Here is a 24,206-nt window from a genome sequence, read left to right on the forward strand (position 1 = left end):
TTATTCTTTCACTCTGTCATGGAGTCTGATAATGAAATAACAAACACATAGAAATTAAACTTTGACATCTTCTAACAGTTTTATTTATTGAAATGTATTGTTTTGACAACATAATGAGGAATCACACTCAGCTTTATGCATTGTAGGCCTAGTTATTGTTGAACAAATAATGTCTTTACAAGGAATACAAATTAAACCACCATATGACATTAAATTAAACATATTCATACTCTGTTACGGGAAATATTCATAACTCGTAGTTACCACAAAGCGAAATATGAATATTTGAAAAACAAAAAGTAATTGTTTCTGTCATATCCTGATGCATGATCAAGAAGAAACAAACTTGGCTTCTTCTTTTCTTTCCCCCCAACCCAAATAAACATGTCCAGTCTTTGAGGCAAACATCTGCAGTAGGTGATGGTAAAGAAGCTCCCTTTAATTCCTGGAGTGGGACCAAGATTGTCTCGGCCATGCATTTATAACTGGTGTTCTCTAACAGAAGCGGCACAGGCACTTAAACATCGACATTAAACTGTACAGAGTCATGCAGTGACACAACATGGCCAACAGGGCCTTGTGGTAACAATCGCCTATGAGCTGCTTGAAGCATGTTTTATGCAATTCCAGCCAATTTGAAATCTTTTACCACCCTCCCATCTTCTACACAGCAGCAGAAATAAAAGGGAACCGACTTTATCATCATACAACATATATACAGTATCATATAAATATACACATCTCCCCACCCCCCACGTCTTTTCCACCAATGATTTTGGTTTGCGTTTTTAACTATCGAGCGTGTCCACAATTTTTGCGGGGGAATGCAAAGCCATCCAGTTTGCATAAACACTATCATTGGCATATCTTGTAAAGACAGGGTTAGTGGCATCAAGTCTGTTGAGAGGTACCGGGCTCTTCTCTGGCCAGTTCGGGTATGACATGCCTAAAAACGAGAACATATCATTTTTCTGCACCGAGGAAGCATTAAGTCCAGACAGTAAGGCTCTCAAACAAAACTCAGCTCAGCTTTTGAACATAATTACATAAAACAGCATTTCGGGTTCATTTGAGCATGTGGTATAAGCATGAAATCATTCTTTGGTCCTTTTTGAGTGCTTTTTGGTCATTCATGTCAATATTCCACTGTGGTGACATCATACAGTATATTCTATGATGTCATCATGACATCAGTATTGTGGCTCCTGTTGTCTTTGGCATTCTATGTACATGCTTTTAACTGAAACATAATCAGTGCTCTACTAAAAGGTTTTGTGTGTGTGTGTGTGTGTGTGTGTGTGTGTGTGTGTGTGTGTGTGTGTGTGTGTGTGTGTGTGTGTGTGTACTCCCTAAAATAATTGACATCAAAGAGCCCATGCATAGAAACTGTCTTACTGCTGGCCATTTTATTGCTTTTTTATTCTACTATTAATGCCATCATTTTAGGGAAAGCTAAGAAAGTCTTGCATATTTTTATGCTCTAAAAGAAGAGTTTAATTCAAAAGCCTTACTGATTTCAGAACGGACTCCATCTACTTTAAACATTAATTTTCTGTAATATGTTCAGGATATTACAGAGAGAGCACATCCAGAGCACACGGGACCTGTTTCAAATGTAAAATACAACCTAAAGTGCTGCAAACCAATACAAATTTCACATATGATGTAAATCATAAACACATCTTAAAATATATTTTCCTCACTGAACATAGTACATTTTAAGTTGTGTCTATATGTGTAAAAAATGGGTTTATTTTTTATCAATAGTAATAATACTTGAAAAATTAAAATTAATATTTCAAATAATAGAGTACATCGGAAGCAGGTCCAAATTAAACATCTGATCCCTCGATCCAGACACTACAGCTCTAACTGAATCTATAAAACATGAGCAGTATTCATAAGTCACTGGCAACCATGCCGTTAGCACAATCACAGCACTTCCTATGGAAGGCACAAACAAAAACTGATTTTGTTCCCTGTATTAGAATCGAGTAAATGCATGGGAAATTCTACCATAGAGCTTGTTTTCAATCCAAGTGGAGGGGAGGGTTCGAGGGAGAGGGGCGTTACTACAGTCCACTAAGGGTGTGTCCTCTTCAGAGAGGGAGTCGTCATATAGCAGGGCGTCTGCTGGTGTGGAAGCCGCGAGATCCAGATAGTCCTGATGAAGGGAAACACAGTTATTAAATGTTACCACATATTTCATAAAAAAAATTAAAATTCTTGAGCAAGATTTACATTATGATGACATTTGTCTTTATTCACTAGTGAACATCCCTCACTAGACAGTAGGTTTTCAAATGATAATAATTGTTAGCATAATAAAATGTATGATAGCATATTAAGTATAAATAAAGTCAGTTTGACATTTCATTTATTCTAAGTTATAATTACATTAGGTTATGATGGTTGAAAATCGACAAAACCTTTACTCTCTGCAGGAGGGTTCTTCTGTGTTCATCCATTGTTTTACATTATCCCTTACCTTGAGGAATTCTTCATCATTATAACGACATAAAAGAATAAACATACATTGCTGTTTAAAAGTTTGTGGTCAGTAAGAGTCTTGTATGCTCACTAAGGCTGCATCATATGATACAGTAAAAACAGTAATATTGTAAAATATTACAATTTAAAATAACTTTTCTATTTTAACAACTATTTACTATATATTTCGGTGACGGCAAAGCTTAATTTTAAGCAGCCTTTACTCTAGTCTTCAGTGTCATATGATCCTTCAGAAATCTAATATGCTGTTCTGTTGCTCAAGAAACATTTATTATCAATGTTGAAAACAGCTGTGCTACTTAATATTTGTATGGAAACTGTGATACATTTTTTCAGGATTCTTTGATGAATTTAAAGTTCAAAAGAGCAGCATTTTTTTGTTGTTGTTACATTATGAAAGTCTTTACTGACACTTTTGATCGATTTAATATGTCCTTGTTGAAAAAAAGTACTACTTTCTTTAAAAAAAAGTCCTGACCTCAAACCTTTGAACAGTATTTTATGTATACGGTAATAACTGTAAATACTTTTCAACTTGCAATGTTTAACTTATACATGTGAAGTCAGGTTCAACTCAGGTTGTCATTTCATCCAGAAGTGTTTTGATTTGCTTGGATTTGTGCCTGTGTGTGACTGTCTGTGAGAGGAAGTGCTCATTGAGTTCTTACTCGGCTTTTCACCATCATCTTCTCAAGTTCTTTGCTGATGTCTGAGAAAGTGGGGCGCTTATCTGCCTCTTGTTTCCAACAACGAAGCATCAGATTGTACCTACATCACATAACAGAGCATTCATCACCTGATACACAACATCTCTGATTGTCACACCTAAATAAATGATACAAGTGGAATTTAGAACAAATACACACAAAATAAGTAAATTGTTGTGTCCATAAGATTGCATAAGACATAATGCAAAATTTTAAACTTAAATGTTAAAATGTTATTATCTATCCCATGATGACATGGTGGTTTTGGAACATAATTTGTTCATTCTGCTCTTAATTCTACAATACATTCAACTGATGACATGATGGCTGTTAAACACACATTTCATCAGTGCAGTTCTCCGGTTTCTCCATCCTGTAGCCTGTCTTCAGAAGGTTGAAAAGCCGTTCCGGAGCAATGCCTGGATAGGGGTTTCCACCCAGAGTCACAATCTCCCATAAGAGGACACCAAAAGACCAGCTAATGAAAGGAATTAGAGAGAGATTGTATTAAAAAGTTGTCATGGAAGAAATCCTATTCCAATAAACAAATTCTTCAAATGTAAAATATGAAGTGGTGATTGTTTGTAAAGATATATGTTACCTAGGGTTAAGGCCCGTTCACACCAAGAGCGATAACTATAAAATATCCATAATGATAACTATACTAGCGTCCACATCAACGCACAATATCGTTCTGTTTTCATCAGAAGGCAAAATCATTCTGAAAGGGGGACTATATTTCGTTCCTCTGTGCCGTGGTCTCTGCTATTCTTTTATATTTATAACAATTTTAACTACTTCTTTTTCGTCATCGCTATAGTTATCGTCCTTGGTGTGAACGGGCCTTTAGAGTTTACGCGTGATGCATGAAACCTTGCCATAACTTACACATCGCTTTGTGTGGTGTAGATGTGATCGAACAAAGACTCTATAGCCATCCATTTGACAGGAATACGACCCTAGAAATTGAGAGCACATTATGACATAAAGTCTAACAAATGTATAATTGCATTAAACCATATGTTATTTTACAGAATGAGACTAATATTCAATCATCTGTGAAAGATAGAATATAACTAGTTTGATGCAGTTAATTAAACTGAACAAAAGTATCACCTTGCTCCTCTTCACATATGAATCTTCCTCATAGACATCTCGAGATAAACCAAAGTCCGATATTTTCATCTTCCTTCCCTCCGCCACTAGCACATTCCTGGCAGCAAGGTCTCTGTGAACAAGCTAAAGACATTTTCTTACATTATAACATATCTTTAAAACGGAACATTTGATATTCTGTGATGGATATTCCCTAAACCGCTGACATACCTTCATTTCAGCCAGGTATTGCATTCCTCTGGAGATCTGCCATGCAAAGGAGATGAGGTCACCCATGGTCAGAGCTCTCTCATCTGGGTTTTCCAAGTAGCTTGAGTTGCGGTTGGCATCATTGCTCATGTAGCTTGGTCCAACTTTCCGGCTCTCTCTCAGGAAGTTCCGCAGTGAGCCGTACTTGGCGTATTCAACAATTAAATGTAATGGACCTGAACAGAGGAACTTGTGTAAGCACAAAGCAAAGCAAAAATAAATGCATGCCGAATTGAACATACAGTTGTTGTTTTTTTTTAATAAAATGTCTTACCATCCTGGCTGCAAGCTCCATACATTTTTATAACATGAGGGTGATTAACCTGCTTGAGCAATGTGAACTCTGACAGGAGGTCTCGAAGCTCACTGTGAGATGCATTTTCTGTGGTGAAAAAAGATGGATGCTTAAAAGTAATTATAGACAGATTTGTCCAGCACATCCAGCTTTTAAAAAGTGATTTGATCAAATGCAAAACTGCATCTGCATCCATTTAGAGTTGCATACCTTTCAACATCTTTACAGCAACTGTAGTGTATCCAGCTTTTCCTTTGAGCCGGAAAGCTGTGGCCTTCACAACCTTTCCAAACTCTCCCTCTCCAAGAGTCTTTCCCAGCACTAGGTTTTTTCGTGGGAACTCCCACTTTGGATCTTCCTGTTAACAGAAACAAAAAAAATCTGTACTCTACATCAGAATAGAAACAATCTCATTAATGATAATTTCATGAATCAGTTAAAATTCATATAAAAAATCAACATGTATGAATGAACTGGACTGAAAACTAAGTAAAGACACTGAGCAATACATACGGGTATTTTGAAGGTGTCAATGGCCACCTGATTCTCCATGGAATCGAGAGAAGCTCGACGAACGTTATTGGCTGAGTAACTGATTGGATAGGACTGGGCCGGCCGGCGGAAGGTCATTTCAGCTGAGGCGATGGGCGGCTTAGGTGTGCTCTTGTGATAACGGTGGATACAGTACGAGGACAGGAGAATGGAGACAATGAAGGATAGGAGGACACCAGTTGCAATGACGGTCTTGCACATGTCATCACAAATCATTTCTGAAAAACAATTAGAAACAAAGCATTGCAATTTTTTCTCTTTCTCTCTCTCCCTCTCTTTCTATATATATACAATTCTTCTGCTCATACGTTTAAATGCCCCTTGCAGAATATGTAAGATGTTAATAATTTTTACAAAATAAGATATTATAAATATTGGATGTTATTTTTTATTTTGTAGTGTCCTGAATAAGCTGATTCACGTAACAGATGTTTACATATTGTCCACAAGACAAAATAAGTGAATTTACACAAATTAACCAGTTCAAAAGTTTTGTACCCTTTAATCTTAATCTCTGATCCTAATCTCTGCGTACTCTCTGACCTGGATGATCAAGGACTGCTTTTATGTTTTGTGATAGTTGTTCATGAGTCCCTTGTTTATCCTGAGCAGTTAAAATGCTCACTGTTCTTCAGAAAAATCCTTTAGGTCCTGCACATTTCTTGTTAGATTTTCTAGCATCTTCTGCATATTTTGATCCTTTCCGACAGTAATGCTTTTGAGATATGTCCTTTCACACTGAGGATAATTGAGGGACTCATTCACAACTATTACAAGATGTGAAATCATTCACTGATGCTCAAGAAGACAACACACTGAAGACACAGGGGGTGTAAACTTTTTGAATTAAATGATCAAGGCTAATTGTACTTATTTTGACTTCTGGGAAACATGTTCATATCTTATGTAGCTTCTGATGAAAAATGTAAAAAAATAAAAATAATTAATAATAATAATCATATAGCTCACCTTCCAAATCATCCTTTTCACAGAAGCACTTTCCTGAATAACAGTAGCAGGTCCCATGTCCAGCTTTGATTCCATACAGGTCCCTCTCATAACCCCCAATTATGGGCTGACCTGACAAAAAGACAAAAAAAATCTTAAATTGTAAAAAATCATTTTGTTATTTAAAAAATTTTATGTAGACATATCTATAGATTGTCCAGACAACAAGAAAATGTAGGTTTATTTGTCCTCAACTAGGTTGAAACAACTACGCTATGTTTTTTGCAGGCTTTAAATATTTTTTAATTGTAGTAAACTAAACTTAACTCTTTCCCCGCCAGTATTTTTGAAAAAAATTGCCAGCCACAGCCAGCATTTTTAATCATTTTCACAAAATGCTCATGCCCCGAGAATATTTTGTTGATTTTTTTATTTTTCACAGCAAATTAATCCAACTTTAGGTGGTGACATACGTTCTTATTGCTTTATTAAGACACATTGAGGCAGGCGTAAGATACCTTTATATGTGGTTGTTTTTCGAAGGTGTTTGTTATTGCAATAAATGTAATTGTGTATTGAAATGTATTGCTGTGATTTAAATTTGCCATAATAGTTTAAGTCAAATGTAATTTACAAATTAATATTCTAGTACAAATACATTCAAAATAATTATGTATCGATTAAAGCAGATTTGCAGCTTTAGGTCTTAAAAGTTCAGCTAACTAAAGTGAAGTCATAACTCTCCAATTTAAGTTCAGCTAACTAAAGTGAAGTCATAACTCTCCAATTTAAGTTCAGCTAACTAAAGTGAAGTTTATGTAACTATCCAATTTATGTTCATCTAACTAAATTGAAGTTTTCATAACTAAATTTAACCAGTTCAGATTACTTTATAAGTGTTAGATACACTTTTATATATAAGTAAAACTCAAAAAGCCCATGCAAAAAAAGAAACAAAATATGAGTTGGGTCAACAAAATATTTTTTATAGCATGGTTGATGCACTTACTAAAAAAACAACTGCAGAATTTTGCTGATCTAACTTCACAGTACTATATGGAAAGTCACAAAAACACAATACAACTATAAATTTGACTCACTGGAGCAATCCTGAGGACATATGGATATGTTTTTGCTCTCAATGGCATCACAGTAACCATCTGGACACGTACGGAGGTCAGGGGAACAGGTGGAGTATTTTTTAGATATTCCTGCAAAGGTAACACAATGACACAAAATTTGTCCTTTCGAATGATAGAAACAGCTCCACAGTAATATGCTAAGTGCAGTGAATTTGATTCTTTGCCACTTTAGGAATCAAAGATATTGTGGGTAACCTTTATCTTTGCCTTGTCTCCACTGGCATCTGCCTGTAGGGGCTCCAATGCCTCGAGACGCCTCACACTCCCCTCGCTGTCTCTTCTCTGCACAAGCCAAAACCCGCAGCTCATCCATCCTCATGAGATCTGCTACACGGCACAGTCAGATAGGAAAAAGCAGAGCACAAAATCACAATCCCACTAGCACCTGGATCAACACTGTTGCTTTCATGATCAGTTTTCATGGACATATTCTTGCGAACTTTTGACCTTACCTTCTTCACCCTCAAAAATGATGATGAGCTGAGTCTTGGCCTGAAACTTGTTCTGCTGCTCCTGAGCAATAACCACGTACTGCAGCTCTTGGCACTCTGGTCTGCGTAACACCTCAGTGTCATTCACATAGAGGACAGCGTTCTTCTCATTTGGGTTCTGTGCAAGGCTAACTGCCATGTAACATGACTGAGCATCAGCAGAGATGTTCCTGTCTGCGATCTCTAACTGATATGTGACATCAATGCCCTTAAACTTCAGACAGTTGTCCACACATACTTCTCCAATCTAATAAAGACACAAATGACACATTAGTGGGGATCATCTGGAGTGATATGTGAAGTGAATTGTAATTTCACTTATTATTTGAAAATTGTCCAATAAAATAAAAAAGCAAAAACACCAACAAAACATAATTCCACATGCACTTGAAAACAGGGGTATAGAAATGAACTGATAAAAGTGAAATGTGATTGATTTCTTGTCACAGCAATAGGGATGAAAAAGTCTTATTATGTTATATGTTTTGAATTTGTACCAGCTTTGACATGACATTTCATAAACTCTAAGCTTACCTAAAATGTTTCTTTTCACTACATAAAACAGTGTTCTTTTGCGAAGACTGGTATTTTCTTCAGGAATCGCAAGTCTGTTTCTTTAATACTTAATATTGTGTATTTTAATATTTACAATAGCACTTCTTTACTCCTACTTGCACATGTTCAAAATGACTAAACACATCATTAAAGCACCTGGGAGTATGTTGTTGCTTTCTTTGAGACAGTGAAGAAGTAGGTGATATTGGAGAAGCGAATAGGAACCGGCAGGATAGTCACATTGAAATGTAACAGCACCGTTCCCTCGGGGCCCGGAAAAGTGGTGTCATTGACCAGGTAGTCCAACTGAAATGAACGTTGCTCCGTCACAGACAGATTCTGACTGAGTTTTAGCTCTGAGGGCAGACAACAGAATAAAGGACAATGCTGTACATTATGTTAAAAAAAGCTATTCAATTATTAAAGGTGCACTCAGTAATTGTTTCACCGGCTCACATGACAGTCGATTTGGACTAATAGGTCAAATTCATACAGCAACCGTCCTGTATTTCAGAGCTTTAAATAGTTGGAATACACAATACATGACTGAACATATTTTAAAACACTAGGCATCAGAAACTTCATATACAAAGAAAAGCTGAACATTATATATTAAATGACTGAGGTGCATGACAAATGAAAACAATATGTGATCTAAAATCAGCTCAAAATATCAAATGTGTTTAATATCCTCAGACTGGATGGAATCAAAGTCTGAAGCAAAACTACACATCACACACTTATGATTTTCTTTGAAATCTATCAATTATGACTGGCCATATTCTGCAAAGTGTCTCTGAGTCGACAAGCGTTGACTCCTCCAGACTGTAAATTAGGGCAAGAATCTGGAAAAAAAATTGTGTAGTGTTTTCCAACCTTAGGTTCACAAACAGTTTGTTTTTTAAAGAGAGACAACCACATCTTTTAACTGAACAGACCTGTACATTTTCAGGACTCACAATGGCGTTTTAGTTTTAGTGAGTGGTTTCGGCCATTCACAGAGACAATATGAAGGTTTTAGATCTATCAGTTGTGTGGTCTGCAGCAACTAAAATGCTCCGCTCTCCACTCAGGAGGTATAAAAGCTGATGTAGGTTAGTTACTATTCGGCGGATCAATGGGCCCAATGAGGCGATCCACTCCATATCAAATTAAAGGAGCCGTATGTAAGATTGTGGCCAAAACTGGTACTGCAATCACTTTCAAATTACTGTAGAGCGGTGTATCCCCTCCCCCTCCCCCTGACTCGAGGTTGCCAGATAGGCTACAGGATCCAGCAGGAACGTTGGCTGCTACGTAGCTGTGGTAACTAGAGCAGAACTGGCAACCCCGATGCCGAAACACAACTGACTTCGTGATTGGTAGATAGGTGGAGGGTGGAGCTTCAGGCCAAAACGCAACATGACAACATCAACATCAGTTGAGGGCTGCAACTTCACTTTTTAAATGACAATATCCTGGCCGGACTACTGTTGTCAGTGATATAAGTATTTGAAATGAACATGATTTCTTAATGTCTAGTGACATATCAGGGCCATTTTATGATTAATTGAAATACATTTCTTACATACAGCTCCTTTAAACTACTTTCATTAGGCTACTGGAGGCTTCATCTATGTGTACATGATTTTTCACATTGTCAAACAGTTAAAAAAAAAAAAAAAAAAAAAAAAATTCTTAAAAAAAATCAATAAGGAAAAATTACTCTGTGCAATGTTAAAAAAAATGTTTTTACTCACTGTATTCATGAACCGTCCCTCGGACATTGCCAAAGATCGCCTTTTCTTCCCTAAATTTGTGTTCAATAGTAAAAGCGTTTCTGATCCAGGGGTCATTCGTCATTAAGGTGCCCACCAATTTGTTTTGAATTTGGTTTGTGGGATAAACAGGCGTTGTGTCCCTGTCATATACAAACAGAGTTCCATAGACAGTACCCTATAAAAGAAAACAGATTACCATTATTCAGTCACTTTCATACTTCATATATATAAACTCAAAAAGTGCCTGATACACACCTCGCTGCGGTTAAATTCTATTATGACGTCCTCACTGTCAGTCCCATTCACGTAAGGAGGATTATCATCCTCATCATAGATGTTCAAGTGCAGAGAAGTAAAGTACTTCCACAGCTCTTCTTCTGTCTGTACCATACACACAATATCCAGATGGTACACTTCCTTCTCCTCACGGTCCACAGGTGCAGTGACCACCAGTTCTGAAGTGGAGCCGTCGACCGCAAATGGAACTGGAGATTCTGAATTGAATACAAGCAATAACAGAAAATGAATCTCACTGTTCTGTAGCGACTAAGACAGATCAGACACATAGCTATTTGTTATATTTGACAAATAATTCACAATACCCCTCACCAAACAAGCACACCATGAGGTAAGAGTTCTATGGAACTACCCTGAACTGCAGCTGACACCATATTCTGTTTACCATGGTAACAAAGACAAATACTCAAAATAAGTCTGGTTTACAAATCAAAGGAATGTAGTTTCACTCTAAATTCTCTTTGAAACAGACGAATGTACCATTTGTCTATACAGTCCATCCTAATCCTATACCCTCTCTATATATAAACACTTGAAATATGAATAATCATGTATCCAATCGTCCTATGTAATCATGTTCTTTTATAGTGTTAAAAAAAATAAAAATAATTCTCTTTGAATTAATGTTTTAGCCTTACTTAATCAAGATCACATGTATACCATGTTTGGTATCTATGAGTTCTATTTAAAATTCCTGAATGATCATTTAAATTATATGTTGATCCCAATCCAGCATATTAGTATTGTAAGAATCTTTAATATTTTCTCAAAGCTAATTACATATGCAAAACACCCTGCTAGAAGACCAAGGATCATAAACTTTCCCTTCCGAAAGTTCAAATTACCATTGGCTCACTGACCCAGCAAAGATCAACTGGAGCCTCAACAAATTGCATCAAGACACTTTTATTCAAATGGGTGAGACATGCAAGTATCAAACTTTGTCCCATTATATACACATTAAGCATCCCCTACTCCTTTAAAGGGGTGCGTTAGAACAAAGAAACTGATGGTTTGCTATAACTTCTTGCTTTCCTGTTTTCTGCTTCAACTCTCTTTCCATTGCGTAACTGTATGCATGCATGTAGGTGTCTGAATCAGAGTGTTTAGTCTAGCTAATAAAGTCTTGTTCATGTTACACGTAAAGTTGTTTGTGGTTCATGCTCATATACTGGAGTCCCTAATCATGCAGTAGAGTAGTACTATACTGTAAGAAAGTTATTTCCCATACACCAGAAATTAATAAACAATTACCGCTGAGTGTTTGCAGGATGAACAGGTTAGTTGATTGTGGTATTAGTTCTGCTACATCAAGTTAATTCTTACAGCTGATCTAAATATTTATAATGAATTTTAACTAGTTGTAATTATATATATATTAAATTAGAATATAATTATTCATATTTCCTTTTGGCCTAATTTGCTACAGTGCTGTGATATGCAGAAAAGCATTGACATTTACACTGGGTTTGGTTTGTACCTGCTTCCACTCCATAACTGATGGTGTAGTTGGGGCAAATGCTCACGCGTGTATAGCGCTGGAGCTGCCGGAAGGCCCCTGGCAAACGGTTCTCTGTGATGTGAGGGTTTGAAACCTTATCAGGGAAGCACAACGTGCTCAGATCGATCTGACCACAGGAGGGCGCTGTGTCATTAATGAACACCAGTTTGACCTCCACTGTGGGAAGGAACATGCACATCACTTTCTGCAGGGGCACTGAAGAGACTCCGACCTTCAGGTTGAGATCCTTCTTGGACCTGCCCGAGCTGCTACCTGGAGGAGAGATATCACGAGGCATGATTTTGAGTCCTTTAACAAGAGTGTCATTTATTCCACTGTTCACATGACAAGGCTCTCTATAAAAACTGTCTGTATATACATAGTAACATTACATTTGGCTACAAAAATTATTTTTGTAATCAGTACTTTTGACTTTTTTCCTAGAAAAAAATATCTGCACATCCTTAAAACAAAATAAATGGTCACACTTTAGATTAGGGTCCAGTTCTCACTTTTAAAGAAAAACCTTTATTTGCAGTGTGTACACGTTAATATAAGCATACAAATTATGCTTCAGTCTTTTTTATTTTTTTAACATCAAAACAATGTTCTGTAATACAATGTGATTGTGTTAGCAAAATATTGAGCAAAAGTATAATAGTTCACACTCTGAAATACCATTTTTGTATATAAATGAAATGTATACAGATGAAACTGCTATATAAGGAAGCATTCAAGCAAATGAAGTTGTATGTCAAACTCACGTATACTACTGAAGTCGCTCCACTCCAGGGTTTTGTTCATTGAAAGGACCCCAGATGCCTCATCCATGTGAAACCATGATGCATAAGTGTCTCTGTGGGAGCACAGGAAGAAATAGGGCCTCTCTTTAGTGGTTTCCTGCATTGAATGGACCTGAAGCACTGGTGATCCCTGCGGCTGACCCACGTAGATGCTCTCTGTGTACACCCTTTGAGGAAAATACAGTCCAAGTGAACCTGTCCAAAATACACATAAAATGTGGAGATTCGTCAATTCAGTTTGATTCTAGCCATTGTTAACTTTTGGCTATAGCCTACTTTTAAACATTTCTTACTCATCCTCAGTACACCAGTCACAAATTAATAAATCTGAGCAATTTAATCACTCCCATAAACATTAAAGAAATACTTTGTGTTCAATAAATGTTGAGCTCAATCGACTTGTTCCAACTTTTCCTAAAAATATATATATAAACATTATAATAATTAATTGCTTGCAAACCTTTTCTGTAGAAGAAAAGAAAAGGTTTGAAAATCCAACTTAACAACTTTGTTGTCATAAAACTTTACACCAAAAATGACCATAAAAATGACAACAACTTTACAGCTCAAATAATACAGAATTTTAACAAAAGAATGAATGCAAGTGTAATATAAGATTATAATATAATTATAATAAATAATTAATTTCTGCTTTAAAAGAAAATAATACATTGCCAGTGCATTTGGCTGTTGATTCTCTCTAACTGATAAAAAAAGGAACATTCTCTGGCACTCATGATGCCTTCAATAGTTTGCATTTAACTTCATGAAATCTTCCCTTATTGATCTGCTTCTTATCTCAATCTGTTGTACAACAGAAACGTCCACGCAAGTAGGAAGGTTACACACTGAACTCATTAAACACATCCGCTTTTCTGTTGAAATAGCCCACGCTCCTCTGTCATCGAAAAATGAAACAGCGTCTCATATGACATTGACACTGGTCTTTTAATGAATTTCTCACATGGTCAATATGATGCGGTCTACGATTGTCCTTGGGTTCACCTTGAGAAGTTTAATTACAGTGGATAACATAATACTGCCTAGAAATGAATCATTACCTGCAGGACGAGTGTGGATAGTTGGGGGGGAAGGGTAATCTATAAAACACTGTAAGATCCCCATGTGTTTTACCAGTAAATGGAGATGCAAGTGTTCGGGCTGTAATTATATCTCTCCTGTGTTCCTGTCCGACGACGATGGGCGGCCACTTAGGAACGTACTAATATCATTAGCAGACAGCAAAACTAGATTTTCTATTTCTGTTGCTGCAGTTGAAGCCTTGTCTCTGGTTTCAGACATTGATTTAATTTAGCTGTGCTGAGATGACAGGAGGCCGGATTGATGGATACAATGTGGCCAACCTTCCTGAAGGATGGAGACACGGTCAGGAACACGGCAACCATTTTTATTAAATGCCTTGTCAAGACAAAAAGACAACACAGAACTGGTTTGTGTTCCTTTGCTATGGGGTCACCACTCACATTTGCAGACATAAAACATTCTTTAAAGACCTCATGAATTCAAAATTAAACTTTTGTGGTTTTTGGTGCATATCTATTCGATTTAAAGCCATCAATATGCTAATGTATAGCTAGAAGTTTGCACAAATGCTTACAGTCTTTATCATCTAGGTTAGGGAAATGGACCAAAAATGTTGATGACACTAACGCCCAACTTTTTATCCAATCAAACACTTTCTAGAATGAGAATGCCTCTCCATAATACCACCTTCCCGTTCCATCGTCCTGAAGTCAATATGTTTTTAAAGGGGTTTTGGTTAAATGCCTTTAGTAGGGTGTGTGGTGATTACAAGCTCAAGATATTTTCACGTTTTGTCAGCTCTTCTACTTTTTGCGTACCATATGTATCTAAAAGGTGATTTCTGCGTATAAAGAGCATGCAAAATGAAACTTGTTCTATACGCAGTGCCGGGAGATCGGGTTGATTTATTTGTAAAAATTATCATGATAAACAAAACATGTAAAAACCATGGTCACAGAGCTTATTTTCTGTAGTAATCGTAAAGCCACTGGAAAAATCCAACTGGGTTTTTGTCTAGGGAACCAGGGTGATGGTAACTTCTCACTCCATAAAATAGCAAATAAAGGTTCAAGAATGTGACTTGAACTAAAGAATACGCTCAACAAAGGATGAGCCTTTTGACATGTCCCATGTCTTCCTGTTTCAGTACAAAATATGTCTATTCAAGAAAGAAAAGTCAAAAGGCCATTTAATAGATTTCCAAGTCATTTAAAATCTTTAAATGTTAACACCTAAAAAATTACTATATAATAAAGCCATCCATAAAACTGTTACAGGTGTGCCACGACCAGACTCTAAGCCTAAAAAAAACTCTTGAAGATTCATTGCTTTAAAAGAAGCTGTCTGAGCAGTGTTAGGTGAGATCCATGTTGTATTTCAGGTACGTTTTTTAGAGAAAGTCAATAGTACAAAGAAAGGCTTGTGTGCTTGGCTCATAAACCATAGCTGCAGGAGAGCTGAGGGATGGCAGCATTACTCTTAGCTGATGCAGATACTGTGTTGAACAAGCCACTGGATTTGCTGTGACACTCATTCATCATCCTGTAACAGTGTATCAGGTGGAGTGCTTAGCAGTGCTATGTCACTCTGAGATTTAGAGCAGGGCTGGTGGCATTTACTTTCATTTGGACTTAAATAAATGCATGAAATTGGAGTAGTTGTGTGGTCCTCCTGGGACAAGGATTCCCAGACTAAGAACATGGTAATGGAAGCACAACTCCTTGCCTTGTTGCTCCACTGCAGAATTCAGGGATTGTGACTGACAGATTTATACATCTAGAAACTGCACAAATTATGTAAACATACAAGCGAGGGTGATCACTTCTCCAAATATTTCTTAATATTTGGAGAAGTGCAATAGCTATGCATTTACTGAATGAGCACTGTGCCACTGTTCATCCGACTGTACTGTACTGTATTTCATTTTATTTTTCTAAACTGTTTTAATTATTCTTATTTCTTTTTATTATTTTAATTTCTTCTATGTAAAGCACTTTGAATTGCCATTGTGTATGAAATGTGCTATATAAATAAACTTGCCTTGCCTTGCCATATCAAAGTATACATACGCACATTTTCTGTATGGTAAGAATAGAATGTCAAATTGTTCAGTATACAACAGAGCACACTGAAACACTGTATCCCACGATGCAATACTTTATACCCACCATTTTCTGTGTTGTGAATGAACCAGAAGTAATAACTTTTGACAAAACTTTTGGCATTATTTGATCAGACAGCCAAAAGTTGACATTATAATATATTTTAATGGCTTAAAAATAGCTTAAAATGAAATAGAATATCAGTCATCAGTCAACATAAATCAGTCACTTTTGGCCAATATTGGATATTTAATTGTGCATTGTAATTTCCCGTATTTTTACATTTAGATTACCATCACTTAAAATGAATCTTTAAAAACACTAATAATTTAATGACACTGTCATCTTTAGGTCTAAAAATAAATACCAATTTTTCATACTGTACTTCATTACAATGTTGTGATGCCTAATTTTTATTTTCAATTATTTGAGACAATTATACATAATTGATCAGTTATCAGCGAGAAAATGATTATTCTATGAGTATCAGCCAGAATGTCAATAACAGTGCATCCCTATAAAATCATTTTTATTTCTATAACTAAAACAAAATATGACACACCTTAGCCTATAAAAACTCTTAAAGATGGTGTCCCGAACACCGATATATTAGCAATAGATTTACCATAAAGATTAGGACCCCGATTTTTCAGCAGTACTTCAGAAAACTGTGAGTGTATATTAGCACACCTTTTACCATCCATTCTTACCATAAAAGATACCTAAATCACTCAGCTCCACGACTGCAGAGGGTTTTTGAACGTTTTTAATTTTATTTTACATGAAGAGAATAGAGAAAGAACACTGCTTTTATAATAAGTGAAACTTCAGTTTAGCACTTTCATGAATATTCCAGTTCAAAAAGCTGTCTACATTGCACAATAAACTTATTTACATTGTGTCTACAATTTATTGGTTACAATGAGAGCATTTGCGAGAGAACAGGAAATTAGCATGCGCTGAACAAAACTATTTGTAAGCAGGATCTGCTCTAATTGGCCATTCCTTTATGTGCTAAACAGACGCACTTGTGATTGGCTATAATTCTCAATGCTGAAAAAAACATGTTGTAAATAGAAACCTTTAATGCAGCAGAAGTACATCTAAATATAATATCCCTTATGTTTAGTTAATCGCGGCAGCATTCCGATTGATTTTTTTGTGCGGGGAAAAAAGATTCGACCTGTTATCTAGTTACAGAAGCTAACTGATGTGGACAAATGTAAACACAAGGTAATGCCGCGTGTGAACAGAACCAGTGTAAACCGTGCTGCATTCAGTAAGCCAGTATTCCAATCTGAAGATAGTAGAAGTAGAGAAGTCTTGGCAAAAACCAAATGCTTACAGTGATTAATGATCAAACGTTGACAAGGATCCAACAAGCATGAATAAATTGCACTAACAACACCATTTAAACAGCAATTTCAATGTATCGATCTTTTTCTCTCCTTAATTATTCACGTAAATGTTGTGTGATTAAATTGAATGAAGAACAAAGTGATCAGGACAACTTTAAATACAAAAATCTTTTTCAGGTTCAAAAGCATATACACATTCATTTTCCATTCAAATTTAACAAAAACAATAATCTTCATAATTTTGACACTTTTCAATACCTTTTTTTAACCCTTCAGGCACAATAATCAGTGTTTTTCCTAGTCGAGGTAAGAGATAATCTTAAGGAAACATAAAGTCCTTTGAGTTCTAAACTTTTAGACTGCAAACTACAGTCTATCCAACTGATTTGAATCATTCTAAATTCAATTTATTTCCAGGCCGGAAGCCAACAGAAAGCAGTTTATATCAAGCTAATTAACTCAGAGAATCAAAAGCAGTACACAGCAGGAATGACTCTGTGACATCCCAAGATTGACACGAGGTATTCAGTGAGTCGAGGATGACAGGATGTGACACGTGGATGAGCATTCTGTGAGAATTAGGATGACGGCAGAAGGACGGATAAAAGGAGTTATGACTGATCACTTGATCAGATTGAGCTCACTGCTCTGACCTCTCACAGCCACATCATGGATCATGGTTGTAAACACTATGATGCAATATTGATTTCAGCTCACAGGCGAATCGACTTTGAACTTAGCGCACACATACGCACAAACGACAGGAAAAGCTTAACGAGTGAAATCACGTGTCATATTAGGAATTATATGAAACATCTGCACATAATTTCCATTAGTGATTTGTTCATTGTTATAATGGGTCAAAAGAAGGTGTGCCAGCTCTCAGTCTGCTACTTGAAAACATTTCTGATGATGCAACAAGCTATTCAAATAACAAGAGACCAATCAGTTTTGAATATAAAGTAATCCACGATAGTTTCAGAGTATTCATTTGAAATCAAATGGGCATGGACAATGTCCTGAGTTAGAGTCAATCACCACTTTGGTGAGGTCTGCATGTTTTCAAGCAAGATCGCTCAGCGAGAGAACAGGTTAATGGGGGGACGACCTCTGGACCGGACTGCTCAAAGACAAGAATTCAATTAGCTCAACATGCACACCGCCGCACAAATGTACCATCTATGAGATCATGGGAGCTGGAAGAGCGCATGGGTCTTTCTTGCCATTTCCTTGAACTCAACTCAAAGGCGGAAACAAGCTCGCAGTCAGAGCAATCCACTTTCCATAATCCACTTACTCCTCAAAGGCCTCCATTCATGACATACTGTATGTAAACACAGGGATGTGTTTGTTGCAATCACTATAGCATTCCCATCTAGCTTCATGTCTGCAGCTACAAAGGCTGTAAATATCACTATAGTGCAATCTTGATAATGATTCGGTCTGACAATCCGAACTTCTTTCTGTTGGGATCCCCATAAAGCATGTTGATTTCAGCCCCTTGGCCCCTGCCCTTCCAGCCAAGGTCAATGTACATAGCATCTGTCTCCAGTGATGACCAAATTGAGAAGTTGCAGGCCAATCAATAGCAATATTAATCAACAGCTGAGCACATTCAGCCGATGACCGTCCTGCATTAAGCGCCGCATTTTTACAAATATGTAAAGGATGCCATCAGACTCTCATGTTAAAAAAGCCACTTAGTTAAAATCAGCAAAGTTAAATGTAAGTATAGCAGCATCCTAAACCTATGAACATGTATTCATAATCAAATATGATAAATAAAATGATAAACTATAAAATAAAAAATAAAAGTATTAATAACAATAATAATTGTTCTTGTTATTAATAATATTTTTTCTCATAATTAATCTCAGTGTGTTTCTTATAAATAATAAAGAGACAAAAAGTATAAAAATTATGCCGATTATTCGGTGCAGCTAATGTCTTCCATATGACACACTATGGATGCAGCGTACGATGACTAATCAAAGTAAACATACTTAATTACAAAGCAAAATGATTAAGACTCCATCTCTATAATATAGTAATGAGAATCATTACTCTGTGACCACAACGTTTTAATTAACTAAAAGGCTGCCAATTACGCTATAATTCAATACGGGACTATTATTATTGATTATTATGGTTAAATTCCCCTCACTCTAATGTGCACGGGTTTCTTATTCTTTAGTATGCAGCACTGAGAAGGTTTGAGATGGAAGAGTGATTTACAAAGGACAAGAATTGCACAATTAGTACAATTTTATTGAATTAGCCAAATGCAACAGGGTAGATTTCTATAACAGAATCAGAAATGAGTACAATTAAACATATCTAAAGTACACATCTAAAGCTGTTATCAAACAACCGTATTATAGTATCCATCATCATCAGAAATTCAATGTCAGAAATGTAATTCAGCATCCCATCAATGTAAGCACGGAATGGACGTCCGTCATTAAGAAATCTAATTTCACATCTCCTGTGGGATAAGGAAGTATGTTTAAATTTACTTTATAATCTCTTTTGGGATTGGATGGGACATTAGAGCTCATAAATGAGGGACCTTTGAACAACATGTTCTCTTGGATGGTATCATTACCATAAGCAATTACCAACATTATTCACTTAATGTTCTAATATAAGCCAGAGACAAGACAACAATTAAGATTAGACTAAACACAGAAACAAAACCTGAAGGCTTTTCTTTCCCTTTTATTCCCCATTTTGTGCAATATTTTGAAATAACCTCCAGTATGATTCATTGCTCAGTATATTCCTCAGCGCTCCACTGCTTCAAACTGCACATACTGATGTTTTTTTGTGGCTTTTACCTGCTGAGTCTTAAAATTCACAGTGCACGGTTGAAATGGGCCAGTGGGTGAATTTACATGGACTAGTGAGTTTGAGTCATTAGGTCATCAAGAACGGGCATTTCCTAAATGCTAAGTCTTGAATTTTAACAGGGCAATGTAAAGCCACCCATGCACTGAAAACTATTTGAACCTTAAATGTAAATGTATTGACTTTATTCGGGTCAGAATATTATTTACAGTCAGTGAAGCAAATAAAATATATTGGATTACACCAACTAATCTGAATTTAAAGGTTAGATCTGGTATGAATTAGGTAATACTTGCAGGTTACCACTTTTCACAGGGAAAAGGATTTCAGCATTATGATGGGTTGTGTGTGCATTTTTAAGAAACTCCACTGACTCATTTTCAGGTAATGAATGAATCTCAAAATGACAGCCTTTCACAATCCAGCACCCTTCCCCCTCCAAACGCACTCAAGAAAAGACCAAACGAGGACAGTTAAGTCCTAACTAAGATGTTGTGTTGGTTGCTCATTGTTGTAAATGATCAGTCAAACACACCATGCATCAATGACCACTAGAAAATAACATGTAAAGATCCATGTAGAAATCGAGAGCCCCAAACGCCCTTGGGACACAATTTCAATCAATGTCTTCTTGTCCTTCCACCAAAAGCAAATTAGATTCCACTGACGCATGGGGTAGAAATGTGACCCATAACTAACTGAAGGATCTGGGATATGACTGCAATAGGTACAAAAGCTGTGCAATTAGTCTAAATAAGGTTTTGGATAAATTCATTATTGTCCATGTACAATGGATCATCCTGAAGACAACAGCCATTATGACAATATTGACACAAGAAGTGGCACCAAAGCACTGAAATTACACTATTAGGCTATTTCTACCTGATTAACCCTTAATTTTAGTTTTTAATGATGTACCTTATGCATTTAGATTGATTTTGTGATAAATGATAGCTAAATAAGTATTCAGATAAATAATATATTTAATTTATTATTTTAAACGTTACCATGAAGTCTTTTTAGGTTAGATGTATGTTCAGAAACATTTATTTTCAGTGCATCAGTATAATCCAATATGTATGTATAATACAACATTATATATGGTTTCTATCAAACGGTTGCCTTAAAAATATGCCTTTAAAGGCAGTATAGACTAATTGAACTTCATTTACATTAAAGTAAATGAAAGAGAGATTTGTCTTCTTTCTTTAAGGTATAAACAATCTGCATAGATAATTTGAAAATGAACAACCTAAATAATATCTGTTTTTACAACCATGCTGAAAGTAGTGATGACAGTGGGGAAATTTGCAGGATTTAGTGTATACATTGCTAAAGACAAACTAAACCAAACCATTTAATGAAAGTCCAAAATAAAACAGTGTAACGTAATGAGATTTATCGTTCTGCATTGACAGTTGATGAAAATGATTGTCCTAATGCAGGGAAGGATTGTGAGGCGATTTGAACTTGATTCCCTAATGTAACTTCCCATCGGATGGGTGATCTCCTGTGGCCTGATCATGAGGAAATACCTCTTGGTTGAGGGTTTCAGAGGTCAGAAGCCATGGCTCTCCAACAGATAAAGTAACAGGGTCAAAGCTGTGTATCCACAAATCAATGCCTCACACACAATACATGGCATGGGCTCTGGACTTATTTAATGCAAACAACTAGCTTGATGGAAAGCTATGAACTGCCGTGTGACTTTAGAGGTCAAAGGATATATTTGATTATCAATCACACATATACTCTCCTTCATTAAAGAAGCTCATCACCTTATTACTCAGCTGTAAGCGATGTCACGCGTTTTTTAGGCTGAAACATTTTTTGTCACATACAGCAAACATCTCCTCACTATCCACTAGCTGCCTGTCCCCTGAACACACTGTAAAAAAAACATGGTCTCCATAGACAGCTCAGGCACAAACACTATGATGCACCACAAACACCACAAACGACAAGAAAAACAAACTGGCCCAGCCTTGGCCACGAAACATAACAAACAGTGTTCCAGCCAATAACCGACAAGAATGATTTGGGGGTGGGGGTTGGGGGGTTAGTGTGCGTGCACATGAAGGGGGTGTGTGGGGAGTGGAGGAGAGAGAAGCATGAAGAGGGATATCCTAGACAACGACTAATGTTAGAATTATATTCTCTTGAATTTTGATATGGCTAACTCACGACCAAAGAGACGACGTTCCGATGAACAAATAGTAAAGAAGAGGGAAAAGGAGAAGGAACGCGCAAAGTCCCGAATTTACATCGGGGGAGGGGACGGGATGAGGATGAGGGAGGGTCGAGCTAGCCTCCGTTTTGTTTGACGATACTTCGAACGTCAACAAGAATTTACGACACCCAACATCGCTTAGAGCACCTTTAAAAAATGTTATTGCTTTATTTAGAATATGCAGCATATGCTAATTCTTTTTTATTATTGTCTACCATATATTTGGTGACTATATAGCTCCTGTTTTTCATGAGAAAAATAAAGATAAATAAAGAAATGTAAGACAAGAGAGTAAACTTGAACTCTTTTTAACAGCAAACATGAGGTATTGCGTCACTATACTAATAACGCATTCAAGGACAAACTGTTTAATACGGCCAAACAAACTGTATTTTAAATGTCAAACCATCAAAGCAAGTGGGGCGACACCAGACAGAGATACACAATTACATGTATTCCCAGCATGGACAAAACCCATTGCTTTTGTCATCATCCATTTTCATGGGATGGCTTGTCATAAAATAGATGAGATCCATTTTGCGGGAGGCGCTGCCAACCATCCTGTGTCTTTAATGAGGGGTTTTAAGCCTCATCTGTTATCAGAGCTGTGTACTCTATTATTTTACTGGCAGTATTTCCTTTCGGAAGACAAACACAATGTGTTTGCCCAGAGCTAAACACACCTGCTGCACACCTGCCCTCTGACCACCTCTCGGCTCCAGGCTTTTGTTTTTCCTCACAGCAAAGCATCAAGGTGCTTCCGCATCATCTCGAACAAAGGTTACAACAAGAGCCATTCAGATGAGATCTAACCGTATTGTTCTTTACCACCTGGTGATTACCAACAACATATTCACATAAATGTTTAAGGTAAATTCTAAAAGTTTGTGTTGAGAACGATCAATTAAAATGTAAACTCGGACTGAAAAATAAGACAATACATGATGAGCCACAGCCCACAGAGAAGAATGGATTGAAAAATGAAAGGGATAGTCCACCCAAAAAAAAAAAATGTTGTCATAATTTACTCCCTCGATGTTGTTCCAAACCTGTATGAGTTTCTTTCTTCTGTTGAACACAAAATATTGTTTAAAGAACGTTGGTAACCAGACAGTTGATGGAACCCATTGACTTCCATAGTATTTTTTTTTCCCTACTATGGAAGTCAATGGGAGCTGTCAACTGTCTGCTCACTAAAATTCTTTAAAATATCTTCTTTTGTGTTCAAACTCATACAGGTTTGGAATAACTTGAGGGTGAGTAAATGATGACAACATTTTCATTTTTGGGTGAACTATTCCTTTAATATATAAATAAACAGACCCATTCAAGCACACATCAATATATAAAAAGTAAAAATTCTCCCTAAAATGATTTATTATAATTGATTAAGCATTGCAATCGCCTTTCAGTAATACCACACTATGCATTATGTATTATTCTATCTAGTAATATGATAATCAAAAAGCACAATGAAGTCTGTAATGCACCTTGCACGACAACATGCACCTTCAAAAAAATGAAACAATAAACTGCTTCCAACAGACCTTACGTCCATTTTAGGAAATTTTGTATCTAACTGTATAATTCCTGTAGTTTACTGGACAGATGAATTTTTTTAATTCAATTTCCCAATATCATTTAGACTGAGAGATTCAGTTAACTTCAGAATGCATCTTTGGTTGTTTTCTTACTTTT

At 36.5% G+C, this 24,206-nt stretch overlaps 1 protein-coding gene and 1 long non-coding RNA gene across 2 annotated transcripts in view; one reads left to right on the forward strand and one right to left on the reverse strand.

The window, feature by feature from the left end:
- The window catches only part of LOC309487270, a 93,610-nt gene that overhangs the window by 5,398 nt on the left and 64,006 nt on the right, over nt 1-24,206 (forward strand). The window lies entirely within an intron of this gene.
- Nucleotides 55-24,206, reverse strand: part of ret (ret proto-oncogene receptor tyrosine kinase) — a 25,884-nt gene continuing 1,732 nt past the window's right edge. The window contains exons 2-20 of the mRNA XM_082154776.1: nt 12,889-13,122; nt 12,104-12,397; nt 10,582-10,820; nt 10,306-10,501; nt 8,723-8,922; nt 7,973-8,258; nt 7,716-7,844; nt 7,479-7,589; nt 6,400-6,510; nt 5,392-5,648; nt 5,089-5,236; nt 4,858-4,965; nt 4,545-4,759; nt 4,335-4,457; nt 4,107-4,177; nt 3,559-3,696; nt 3,180-3,279; nt 2,017-2,164; nt 55-946 (exon numbers count right to left, since the gene is read on the reverse strand). Of these exons, the coding sequence (XP_082010902.1) occupies nt 789-946; nt 2,017-2,164; nt 3,180-3,279; nt 3,559-3,696; nt 4,107-4,177; nt 4,335-4,457; nt 4,545-4,759; nt 4,858-4,965; nt 5,089-5,236; nt 5,392-5,648; nt 6,400-6,510; nt 7,479-7,589; nt 7,716-7,844; nt 7,973-8,258; nt 8,723-8,922; nt 10,306-10,501; nt 10,582-10,820; nt 12,104-12,397; nt 12,889-13,122 (3,266 nt within the window). The 3' untranslated portion in view covers nt 55-788. The remainder of the gene's footprint in view (nt 947-2,016; nt 2,165-3,179; nt 3,280-3,558; nt 3,697-4,106; nt 4,178-4,334; nt 4,458-4,544; nt 4,760-4,857; nt 4,966-5,088; nt 5,237-5,391; nt 5,649-6,399; nt 6,511-7,478; nt 7,590-7,715; nt 7,845-7,972; nt 8,259-8,722; nt 8,923-10,305; nt 10,502-10,581; nt 10,821-12,103; nt 12,398-12,888; nt 13,123-24,206) is intronic.

Source organism: Leuciscus leuciscus (genome assembly GCF_965113295.1).
Source record: "Leuciscus leuciscus genome assembly, chromosome: 22".
NCBI lineage: Eukaryota > Metazoa > Chordata > Actinopteri > Cypriniformes > Leuciscidae > Leuciscus > Leuciscus leuciscus.